The sequence below is a fragment of the Trachemys scripta genome, chromosome 14 (assembly GCF_013100865.1).
Source record: "Trachemys scripta elegans isolate TJP31775 chromosome 14, CAS_Tse_1.0, whole genome shotgun sequence".
Lineage (NCBI taxonomy): Eukaryota > Metazoa > Chordata > Testudines > Emydidae > Trachemys > Trachemys scripta.
In genome coordinates, this window is record NC_048311.1 from 5771247 (window position 1) to 5783267 (window position 12021).

General features: G+C 51.4%; 2 protein-coding genes across 10 annotated transcripts in view; both read right to left on the reverse strand.

The window, feature by feature from the left end:
• The window catches only part of LOC117887172 (zinc finger protein 501-like), a 1015593-nt gene that overhangs the window by 192946 nt on the left and 810626 nt on the right, over nt 1–12021 (reverse strand). The window lies entirely within an intron of this gene.
• Nucleotides 882–10480, reverse strand: LOC117887195 (zinc finger protein 771-like). Of its 9 annotated transcripts, none has more exons than XR_004648125.1 (4): nt 10346–10480; nt 5988–6093; nt 4504–5628; nt 882–945 (listed from the first exon to the last, which is right to left on the reverse strand). XR_004648125.1 is itself a non-coding variant. In XM_034789543.1 (3 exons), exons 2-3 carry the CDS (start codon nt 6052–6054, stop codon nt 4589–4591), a joined length of 1107 nt encoding a protein of 368 aa, XP_034645434.1. In that variant the 5' UTR covers nt 6055–6093; nt 10139–10286; the 3' UTR covers nt 3099–4588. The 9 variants fall into 9 exon arrangements, 7 of the variants coding, with proteins under 7 accessions (XP_034645434.1, XP_034645433.1, XP_034645432.1 ...); XR_004648124.1 differs by lacking the exon at nt 882–945 and adding an exon at nt 3121–3665; XM_034789543.1 differs by lacking the exons at nt 882–945; nt 10346–10480 and adding an exon at nt 10139–10286 and having other exon boundaries at nt 3099–5628.

Sequence of the window (12021 nt, forward strand, 5' to 3'; positions counted from 1 at the left end):
TGGGCGCTCAGGGTCTCAAGTCCTCTGCCCTCCCTGGACCTGAGCACCCACATCTACACAGATAGTCTCAGCTCCAAGGCCTCCCAGAGCTCCATGCTGCAGGCCAGTGCTCCCCAAATGTTTTACGTCACACCCTCTCTTACCCTCAATGTAATCTGCCTGTGCCCCACCCCCCATTGCCTCGTGGGATCTGCAGCATGTTCTCTTTGCTGGCCAGGCCATGCTGCACTGCTGAGAGCAGTAGGGTTGCCAGGCATCCGGGAGCCAGGGCCAGGAATGGGGGCACGGTTGGGGCTGGGAGCCAGGCTGGAGCCAGACCGCAGTTTGGGGTTGGTAGCCGGTGCGGTCGGAAGCCGAGGGCTGAGGCTGGAGCTTCAGCTGTGGCCAGGAGCCAGGGGCTGTGGGTGAGGGCAGGGGGGCAGGGTCAGGAGCCAATGCTGCAGCCAAGCCAGGTGCCAGAAGCCGGGGCTGGGACTGGGGGCAGGGTTGGAACGGAGCTGAGGGCAGAGCAGGACTGGGTGGTGCTCCCTGCCCGGACCCCACTGTGCCCCTGAACGCAAAGTTTGGGGATCTCTGCTGTAGACCCAGGCTCTGGGACTTGCTGCCATGGGTTTCTGCTTGCTGTGTAGACGTATACCACTTTCTCCCTGTGAGTGCTGTCCAGTAAGTCCAACTGTGAGTGATTCCTAGTCAAAGACTCTGACTCCCTCAGGGATCAATGCCCCTCAGCAGGTATCTACAGTGACTCCATGAACCCGTTTCAAATCAGAGGCGGGTCCTGGTCACCTGGCATGCCGCATGGAATGGTCTTCGGCAGTGCAGCAAAGCAACAGTTCAGACATAGTCCAGACAAGGCGGCACCCGGCTCCCTTGGTCTTGCTGCTGTAGGCTCCATCCTGCCTTGCCCTCTCTAGTTGTTTGTTTGTCTTTGTCCCAGGTAAGAGACTGTGTTGGATAAAAGTAATAATCAATACATTTATATTATGGGGGAAAGTATGAGAAAGGGAAAGCCCAGAACAGACCCCAGATTTGTCCTGACCATTAGAAAGAAATATGCTTCTCAGCCTGACTGAATCTGTACTAATTGAAATATGCCTGACAGTTTACAAGGTCTGTGTTAATTGCAGAAGAACATTCAGAGACAGAGAGTCTGTTCTAAAGTGATAAGGTAACTCTAGGACAGCTGCTGTTACAACTCTGTTCTTCTCTGGAACTCAGGAATAAGATTTTTTAACCCCCCACACTTTTGCATTCTTATCTTGCTTGTTTTCTTCTCCTGTGTAACAAGTGGTATGAATGGACTTACTAAAGTGTGTCATGCCCCAATGGTTTTAGAATGGTTATGTTAAAGAATGAATAGGTAATAAAATGTAGATGTGATAGGAAACATGTTAAGGGAAATGGAGAGTGATTGCAGATGGATGTTTGATGGATAATAAAAGGTTGAAGTGCCAACCCTAGAATAAGAAAAACAACTACCCAGGACCATTTGGCCAAAGAATGCACTGGGTGAGATAGTCCGATAACCCCAAGGGCACACTGGAATCCACCCCCACAACCGCCCCAAGGACGGGGGCTGAAAAACCAAAGAACAAGATAACAACAAGCTGTCATTGCTGTGCCATCTGTGTGATTGACTATCACTTCAAACGTGAGAACAGTGTTTGATTATCACTTCAAACGTGAGAACAGCATGACGAGGCAAACCCTATAGACTTGTATGAGGATAAATCCCTATCAAAACAGATCCGGAAGACTGAGGACTTTGGGTCCGGTTCTGCAACCAACTTCCAGGAGCATCAGATGCGCATCTGACAAGGCCCCACTCCCTCCTCGTGTCCAGGCCACCTGGCCAGTGACTTGGCACAACCAACTCTAAGGCTGGTAACTATAACAACAGCCTTGCAGAACTTGTGTGTGTGTTTGAATGAATGTGTAAGTGAATGGAATGTTATAGCTATAACTGATTGCTGACTCAGATTCCTTCTGTATTCACAATAAACATGGCATATTGCCTTATCCCTTGAATAAGATCCTGCTGGTTTTTATTTTGTAAGTATAACAACTGGGGAGGCCAATTCTCCTCGTGTCTCCTGTCACTGCTGCCCATTGGCCTTACTGCAAAGCTGTGCTGAGATCACATGTTCACCCTGGGAACCCCCACTCATAGGCACCAAAAAAATTCAGAATTTTCAAATATTATGCACAGAATTTGATGCAGAATTCCCTCAGGAATATGGAGCGCTGTACAGCTGTGATGGTGGGACTGTGAAGGGGTGCTGGACAGTAGGGGATCTGTGGGTGGGGGAACTGGGCAGGGGGTATGGTGTGCAGGGTGCTGTGTAGTTGTGGTGGGAGGGCAGCGGGAGGGGTCTCTAGGCAGGGGGTGCTGGGCATAGGGATCTGTGGGGGAAGTCTCTGGATGAGGGGGCACTGGCATAAGGGCAGGGCATGGGGCAGTGTGGAAGGGGCAAGCTGGCAGCACAGGGCTGGGTGGGCCAGGGTATGTCTAGCAGTTTTGGGTTTGTAAACAGTGCCCTTGTGCTGGGTTGAGTGGGGCCACTCCCATTGTGCCTCATTGCCCCCAACTGGCCCCTCGCTCTGCAGACCGCCCCCCATCACATGCCCTATTTCCCTAATGGGGGCCCACAAATATGTTTGGTGCCGGGCCCACAAAAAGTCAATCCGGCCCTGTTTCTTGTGCCTGGCCTGGCCTGCCCTTACCCGCTGAGTCCCTCTGCCATGTCTGGAGTCTCCCTGTCACCCAGGCCTGACCATGCCACCCTGCACAGCTACCTGGTGTGTGGCTGAAGCCTGTAGCACAGGCGAGGGGATGTGCAGCATGGTTGGGAAGCTGGGAGCAGCTGCAGCCCCCACCGAGAAATTCCAGATTCCGAAAACTCCAACATTGGCCCCATCCCCAGTGTGTCCTCCAAAGCTGAGCCCTGAGCTTTCCTGCCACCCCCTTGCAGGATCCCCTGCACAGCCCTTGTCCAAGGGGAGATGAGGCTTAGCAGTCAGGGGGAGATACCCCTGCTCCCTGAGTCCCTACCCATTAATTTAGTTGGAATGCAGGGGCCCAAAGTGTCAAAGGTGTTAACATGACCCTGAAACTGTTCAACATTAAACTGTGTTCAACAAGGTCCAGGGTTGGGTACACAGCAGCTCAGCCTGCTCAGTGCCAGGGCAAACACCCCACTACAAATCTTTTTAACCTACCAATGAGACAGAAAAGAAGGAAAAGCAGCTAATGCATTAGAAATCTCGATACAAAGTGAGGCTTTTATTTCAACAACAGCCTTTGTTCCTTTAGCTGCAGCAAGTTTTTAGAAGGAAAAGCCCCTGGTCTGACAGTCTCTTAGATGCTAACTGTCCTTGTAGGGAAAGGAGAAAATGGACTCTTGTTAAAGGCAGATCCCACTGCCTAAGAAGAGACACACAAGGCGAGGGAAACAAACAGCAAAGCAGGAAAATGTAGCTTCCGTCTCGGGTGCCGACTCGCGCTTGGAACCTCATGGCAGGAGAAACACAGGCCCAGCACAGGGTGTCATCAGCCACTCTGAGACTTAGCAACTGCGTACCAGCATCGGGCTGCCTTGCTTTTAGCTGTCTCTGGTCATGGCTCACAGTGTTCTTACAAAGCATGGAGTCTTGGGCAGCTAAGCCTGATGGTCATTAAACAGAAGGCAAGAAGAGAGTACTAGGAAAGAAAGGTGGGTAAGGAAACAGACAGAATGGGGTGGGGTCGACAAAGTCTCCAGCTGTGTCTACACTTAGAAGGCTACAGTGGCATAGCTACAGCTGCGCATGCTGTTGTGCTTCGGTGTAGACACTCGCTTTAGTGACAGGAGGAGCTCTCCAGTCAGCACAAGTAATCCACCTCCCAAAGGCGGTAGCTACATCAATGGAAAAATCCGTCCATCCCCCAAACTGCGCCTTTGCCGGGGCTAGGGTGGCAGAGCTACAGCTCTTGGAGTGGGGTTTTCAGACCCTGGAGAGAGACAGCTATGCTGATGTGAGCTTTTGGTGCAGGCCAGACCAGGTGGTGTCTGGGACCTAGCCAGAGGTGGTGGCCCTGGGTCCCTCTCTCTGGCTTGTCTGGTCAGGACAGGATGGTGAAGGCCCAGGGTCCCAGGTGAGGGTGGCACTTGTTCCTTCCCTTTCCCCAGCCAGCATTTTGGATCCATCCATGCCCATTTTCCCCCTAGTCTCTTTCTGAGGCCTCCCAAAGGCGAGTGACAGGCCAAATAGCCCAGCCCCTCATTAATTTGTCTACCAATGGGCCTAATTTCTGACACACCAATTTTGGATCGTGGATTTTCGGTCCCACACGTCTCATTTACACAGTGTGACCTGAACACAGTCCCTGAGTTACACCACAAGGCCTTTTTATTTGGCTGCTTCACTCTATCTCCTCCTTGCACCTTTTCCCAGCAACGTTCATTGGGCTCCGATAGTGCGACGTGCTAGGTACTTATATACATGTTTTACAGTTGCACTTACAATTAGGGTAAATTTGCACCCATCAAACAGGGGCCCGGTCCTAGGTGCCAGGGTAATACTGACAGTGCATCACACGACCAGCCCATCACGGGGCATCCTGGATGTGCAGCCGGTGGTGTCGGATGCGGGAGGAGCTGTCGCTGAAGCCCTTCCCGCAGTCAGGGCAGGTGTAGGGGCGCTCACCCGTGTGGGACCGCTGGTGGGTGGCCAGGTCTGTGCCCTGGCTGAAACTTTTCCCGCAGTCCCAGCAGGCGTAGGGCCGCTCCCCAGTGTGGACGCGCCGGTGCCGAACCAGCTGGGAGCTGACGCTGAAACCCTTGCTGCAGTCAGGACAGGTGTAGGGCTTCTCGCCAGTGTGGGTGCGCTGGTGTTTGATGAGGTAGGAGCCATCGCTGAAGCAGCGCCCACAATCCTGGCAGGCGTAGGGGCGCTCCCCAGTATGTGTGCGCCGGTGCTGCCGCAGGTGTGAGCTGCGGCCAAAGATCTTCCCACAGTCGGTGCAGGCATAGGGGCGCTCGTCCGTGTGCACCCGCTGGTGCTGCACCAGGTCCGAGCTCTGGCTGAATGTCCGCCAGCAGTCCAGGCAGGCGAAGGGGCGCTCACCCGGCAAGCCAACCCCATGGCAGGGCCCCTCCTGTGTGTGGCAGCGCTGGTGCCGCGTCAAGTGGGAGCTGCGGCTGAAGCTGCACTGGCAGTCAGGGCACTGGTAGGGCCGCTCACCTGTGTGAGTGCGCTGGTGCCGGAGCAGGGCAGAGCTGACAGCAAAGCTCTTCCCGCAGGTGGCGCAGGCATAGGGACGCTCCCCCGTGTGCACCCGTTGGTGCTGCGCCAGATACGAGCTCCGGCTGAACTGCTTCCCACATTCAGTGCAGGTGCTCTGGTTCTTGCCTACGGGCAGCGTCCTACCACCCATGCTGTGCTTGAGAGCTCCTACATGGTGTGCGGATTCACCTCGTCTCTCCTCCAGCTGGTTTCCCTGCTGACTCTCATGGGCTTCTCCCTGCCCAGGATTCTGGGAAATGTTCCTTTCAGCATCTCCCGACAGCGCCCCCTGCGGTTCCACTTGCTCAGGACCTCCCTGCTGAGGGTTCTCCTCCTTGGTCTCACTCACCGTCCTATCACCTGCTGGGCCAGAGAGAGAATCCAGACAGGAGTCAGGCCCTGTGCCAGGGAGGAGGGAACCTCAGATGGGGAATGGGAAAGGGCTGAACAAAACCAAATAACTAGGGGGAGACCAAACCACCAGGAGCTGAATCCCGTAATCCCCTCCCCAGAGCAGAGACAGGAGGGGACCAATTCTTCTTCCACATTCCACCCAAGCAATCAGAGGAAGGAGGCTGGTGGGAAGCGAGCTACTGCCAAGCATCAGGGTGGGTGGGAAGCTGTGAGTGACATCTGCCATGAGGATATGGCACCTGGTGGGAACCCCAAATGTTTTCCTTCACTTGCTGACAGTTTCTGAACCAGCTTAGCCAATTCCTCACCTGTGTGGGTGCTCCTTGGGATCTCCTGTTCCTCAGAGCCCTGGAGACTGGGGACCCTCCCCTCCATCCATCAGTGAGATCACTTTGCATTGGGGAACCAGAAATCCTGCTCCGGGGAAGAAAACAAATGAGACCATAATTAACTACATATTTCTCTAATAATTATTAGACAAAATAAACGCCTGAATTTAAACCCAGCCCCTTTCTGTGCTGGCGGCAGGTGTCACCCTAGCAGAGATAGTAAAGACCAGATAGTTCCTTCACCCCACCCCTCTAAGTGCAGGGAACAGAAGACACAGTGTTACAGAAAACTGGACCCCGAAGGCAGTTGCTACTGGGAGATATTGAGGCAGGAGCTCGATGTTCAGAAAGGGAGGGAAATAACTATGTTTCTGTCATCTAATGATTATTCACCCCTATAGCAGCTTGAGCCAAAGATCTGAAAGCACTTTCAAAACATCCTTGGAGGTGTGACGTGATATAAACACGGTAGATCAGGGGCTGCTGTTCACACTGTCTGACAACACCAGAGCAAGGGGATGGTAAATGCAACGGAAAGGTGGTAAATTCAGAACGAATCAAAGGAAACCCAGTCTCCACACAGGGCAGGTTTAGCTTGGGGGTGTTGCTGGGTGTGTCTACACTGAATAAAATCCCTGTGGCTGGCCCATGTCAGCTGACTGGGGCTCACGCAGCTCAGGCTGCAGGGCTGTACAATTGTGCAGTGTATATGTTCAGGTTGGGGCTGGAGTCTGGGCTGTAAGACCCTGTGAGGTGGGAGGGTCCCAAAGCCTGGGGCTCCAGCCTGAGCATTAATGTCTACACTGCATTTTGAGAGACCCACAGCCCATGAGTCCAAACCAGCTGAGCCGGGCCAGCCGCGGGTGTTTTACCACAGTGTGGACATAGTCACTGAGGCTGGGATTCCAAAGCGCAGGCTCCTGAGAGGAGCTCCAAGCTGCTGAGCTACAGGAGGCAGGCACAGGGATAGGGTCAGCACATGCATGTGCCCACTCCCACTGGGGGGGAAGTGCTGGACCATTGACAGCCATGCCCAGCGGGTGTGGAAGGCTAGCATGCCCAGTGGGGAGTGATTTACACCCACTCACTCTGAGGACAAATGAACAGGGAACTGGGACAAAGAAGGATGAAGGAAAATAAACAGGAGGAAGGACAATGGTAGATTTGGGGGAGTTTACCCTCACAATTCAGAATCATCCATCCCTATGCCTCACTGTTCTAGCTCTCATTCTCCTGCCCCTTCAAACCCACACCCCTGCCCTGGGGTTTGTCCCCAGCCCTCAGGCACCTTGTCCTTGGGGCAAAGGCATTGCCTTTTATTTGCCTATTTATCTCGCCATCAGCAGCAATATCGCAAAATAATGAGGATCTTCCTTTTGCAGAGGGCAGAAGTGACCCCCGACCCGGAAGTAAAGTGACGTCCCCCAGGCTGCACAACCAGTTAGTGTCAAAACCGGAGACAGAAGCTGGGTGAGAGTCTCTGGCCTGTGTTAGACAAGAGCTCAGAGCAGATGATCTAATGACCCCATCTGCCTTTAAACTCTATGACACACAGGAGTCCTGACTCCCAACCCCTCTGCTCTGACCTCTAGACCTCATTCTTCCCCCAGAAACAGAATCATACTCCCCCATCAGATAGGGTGACCAGATGTCCCGATTTGGCGGATGTGATTGCAGAGCCATTGGCCATTATCTTTGAAAACTCATGGCGATCGGGGGAGGTCCTGGATGACTGGAAAAAGGCTAATGTAGTGCCCATCTTTAAAAAAGGGAAGAAGGAGAATCCGGGGAACTACAGGCCAGTCAGCCTCACCTCAGTCCCTGGAAAAATCATGGAGCAGGTCCTCAAGGAATCAATTCTGAAGCACGTGGAGGAGAGGAAAGTGATCAGGAACAGTCAGCATGGATTCACCAAGGGCAAGTCATGCCTGACTAACGTAATTGCCTTCTATGAGGAGATAACTGACTCTGTGGATGAGGAGAAAGCAGTGGATGTGTTATTCCTTGGCTTTAGCAAAGCTTTTGATACCGTCTCCCACAGTACTCTTGCCACCAAGTTAAAGAAGTATGGGATAGATGAATGGACTATAAGATGGATAGAAAGCTGGCTAGATCGTTGGGCTCAACGGGTAGTGATCAACGGCTCCATGTCTAGCTGGCAGCCGGTTTCAAGTGGAGTGCCCCAGGGGTCGGTCCTGGGGCTGGTTTTGTTCAATATCTTCATTAACGATCTGGAGGATGGTGTGGACTGCACTCTCAACAAGTTTGCAGATGACACTAAACTAGGAGGAGTGGTAGATACGCTGGAAGGTAGGGATAGGATACAGAGGGACCTAGACAAATTAGAGGATTGGGCCAAAAGAAACCTGAGGTTCAACAAGGACAAGTGTGGAGTCCTGCACTTAGGACAGAAGAATCCCATGCACTGTTACAGACTAGGGACCGAATGGCTAGGAAGCAGTTCTACAGAAAAGGACCTAGGGGTTACAGTGGATGAGAAGCTAGATATGAGTCAACAGTGTGCCCTTGTTGCCAAGAAGGCTAACGGCATTTTGGGCTGTATAAGTAGGGGCATTGCCAGCAGATCGAGGGACGTGATCATTCCCCTGTATTCGACATTGGTGAGGCCTCATCTGGAGTACTGTGTCCAGTTTTGGGCCCCACACTATAAGAAGGATGTGGAAAAATTGGAAAGAGTCCAGCAGAGGGCAACAAAAATGATTAGGGGGCTGGAGCACATGACTTATGAGGAGAGGCTGAGGGAACTGGGATTGTTTAGTCTGCAGAAGAGAAGAATGAGCGGGGGATTTGATAGCTGCTTTCAACTACCTGAAAGGGGGTTCCAAAGAGGATGGATCTAGACTGTTCTCAGTGGTACCTGATGACAGAACAAGGAGTAATGGTCTCAAGTTGCAGTGGGGGAGGTTTAGGTTGGATATTAGGAAAAACTTTTTCACTGAGAGGGTGGTGAAGCACTGGAATGGGTTACCTAGGGAGGTGGTAGAATCTCCTTCCTTAGAGGTTTTTAAGGTGAGGCTTGACAAAGCCCTGGCTGGGATAATTTAGTTGGGAATTGGTCCTGCTTTGAGCAGGGGGTTGGACTAGATGACCTCCTGAGGTCCCTCCCAACCCTGATATTCTATGATTCTATGATTTTATAGGGACAGTCCCGATTTTTGGGTCTTTTTCTTATATAGGCTCTTATTACCCCCCACCCCCATCCTGATTTTTCATATTTGCTGTCTGGTCACCCTACCACCAGAACCAGCAACAGAAACCAGAAGTCCTCTCTCCCACTCCTGCTCTGACCATGGCGTCACTCCTCTCTCATGCCTCAGAACAGAACCCCAGAGGCTTGAACCTACGTGGGTGGTTTGGGTTTTTTGACACAAGTTCACCATTTTAGCATGGGTGCACAAATGCCATCTGCCCATGCAAAATAACTGTGTGCAATATGGGGGGGGCACACACTAAAAGGGCACAGTTTGCACCATTAATGGCTGCTCAGGCACTTGCAGGGCCTGTGCAGGATTAAAGCCATCACGTATCAAAACTACCAAGAAGCACAGTGACTTCATGTTCAACAAACAACACAAGCTCCCTCATCCCCAAACGAACCTCACCCCCTTTCCAAAACCTCTCTTCTCAGACAAAGGCCTGTGCTGCTGGACAGGCCCTGGCTACCCTACCCAGCACAAACTGCCCTTCTGAAATTCTGACTTCTGCGTCTGACTCTACTGTTTTCATTACATAAAATTAACAGGAAAACAAACAAGCAGATTGTCCAATAAAACTGCAGGCACTGAAATTAGCTCCAGTTTGTTAATTAAATAACACGTTGCATTTCTATGGTGCCTTCCAAGCAAGGACCTTAATGCATTGAGTAATGTGAACAATTAGTAATTATTATTACCTGACAGACTGAGCTTTGCTGTACACATATTAAAGAGCTAATGTTTGGCTCATTAATAAACTCCCCAGGCATGTATCTGAATAGCAGAGCTCGTTTTAAACAACAATCGGATTATTCCCCAAACCCACCTTATTTTAGATTAACTAGAGCCCAAGGGGCTGCTTCCAGGCAGTCGAATGACAAAGAGAAACACACACACAAATGGACACACACATACAGAGGCGTTGGTGTTATAAACTTCCGGAGCTGGCTCGGCTCCTGCAGGCGCTCAGGGGGGCAGGGCCTGGGGAGTCAGGGAGGGCAGCAGCTCTGGGATTCGCAGACTCCCGTCTCCCCGGGAGCAGAGCTGGGGCGAGGGGGGGCCATTGGTGTAGAGTCACTTTCCTGCCCGGCCCCAGCCCTTTCCCCGGGTCTCTCCCCTCACCTGCAGGCTCCGGCTCAGGGGCTGGTGTCGGCAGAGCTCGCGGCTGCCCCAGGGGCTGATTCCGGTCCCCGGAGAAAGTTCCCCCGGCTGGGCACAGAGGGGCGCTAGGGAAGGGCTCTCCCCGCACAGACACCCTGCTGGGGAGCAGCAGCGGCTCGGCTCGGCTCGCCCCGGGCTCCCGGCGCACAATTGAGGCGGTGCAGCAATAGGCTCTGAGCCAGGAAGCTGAGCAGAGAACAAGAAAGAGACAAAGGATCACCTGGAGCCCTCTAGCGCTCAGCACATGGCAGGGCCAGGCCAGCACGGCGTAGAGCAGCGTGAGCCCCCACTGAGGGACGCTGCATATGCGGAAGCATCAACAGGGAGCAAGACTGGGACGCTACATTGCTTGGGACCGGGAGCCTTTCCCCTCTAGAGGGACCAGCTCCGATCCAGCCCCAGGGTTAGGGGGCTGAGGGCTGGCTGGCTCAGGGGATGGGGTTCCAGTTTAGTAATAACAATGGTAGGGTGACCAGACAGCAAGTGTGAAAAATTGGCACAGGGTGTGGGCGGGGGGGGGGGGGGAGGGGGAATAGGCGCCTATATAAGAAAAAGCCCCAAATATCAGGACTGTCCCCTATAAAATAGGGACATCTGGTCACCATAAACCAGGGGTCCTAGTTTCCCATGATAAAAAACAACAACAAAATGATCGGATTTAAAAATCCATTTTTCTGCTAATAAAATGAAACACTGAATTTCAGTTTCCCTAGCCTCAATATATATAGGTATCGGTTGAGCACAATGTTTTATTGATATATTTACAGTTTTTAAGCAAGGTTCGAAGCCTACCAGTGCCATCAATCATTATAATAAAATACAATTAATAGCATTGTGATTTGTAATCTGCAGCCTTGCTGCATCCTGTACAGAACAGCACATTGACATCAACTTGAAATTTGTCCTTGCCAAATTCAGTGACACAGGCTTTAGGGGGGATTGTTAAAGTTTTCGGCATCTTTTCATAACTGTAACACTGGTCTACAATTTTTGAGAAGTTGTCTGCTTCAGAGATAAAATGTGCTATTTATTATGTATTTTGATGTGCTGAATTCAAATATGACAATTAAAACAACTGATTGGCTACTGTTTCTAAGATATTTAAGTTTTTACATTTTATGTCTATGTATATTGTGTAGATAGTAGAGTTTTAATCATAAATTGTAAACCTAGGTCTTTTCATGTGTATATGGTTGCTTTACATGATAATATTTCACCTGTCCTGTTTATGTAACACTTTAAAATCAGCAAAAGGGTTATATAAATAAAATTTATTATGAAACAAAAGGCAAAAAACTATTATGTACGTCGTTTAGTCCTATTCAGTATCTACTTGGCGCTTGTATTCATTAAATGGAGCATCTCTTGTCACTGTCCAGCAATAGTCTGCAAGCATTGATGGGCTCCATTTGCCCTGATAGTGTTTCTCCATTGTTGCAATGTCCTGGTGAAATCGCTCGCCGTGCTCGTTGCTCGGCAGTTCGGTGGAAAAAAATCTAGATGAGAGTGCAAAAAATGTATTTTTAGTGACACGTTGCAACCAAGGCTTTTGTATGCCTTGAGGAGGTTTTCCACCAACAACCTGTAGTTGTCTGCCTTGTTGTTTCCGAGAAAATTTATTGCCACTAACTGGAAGG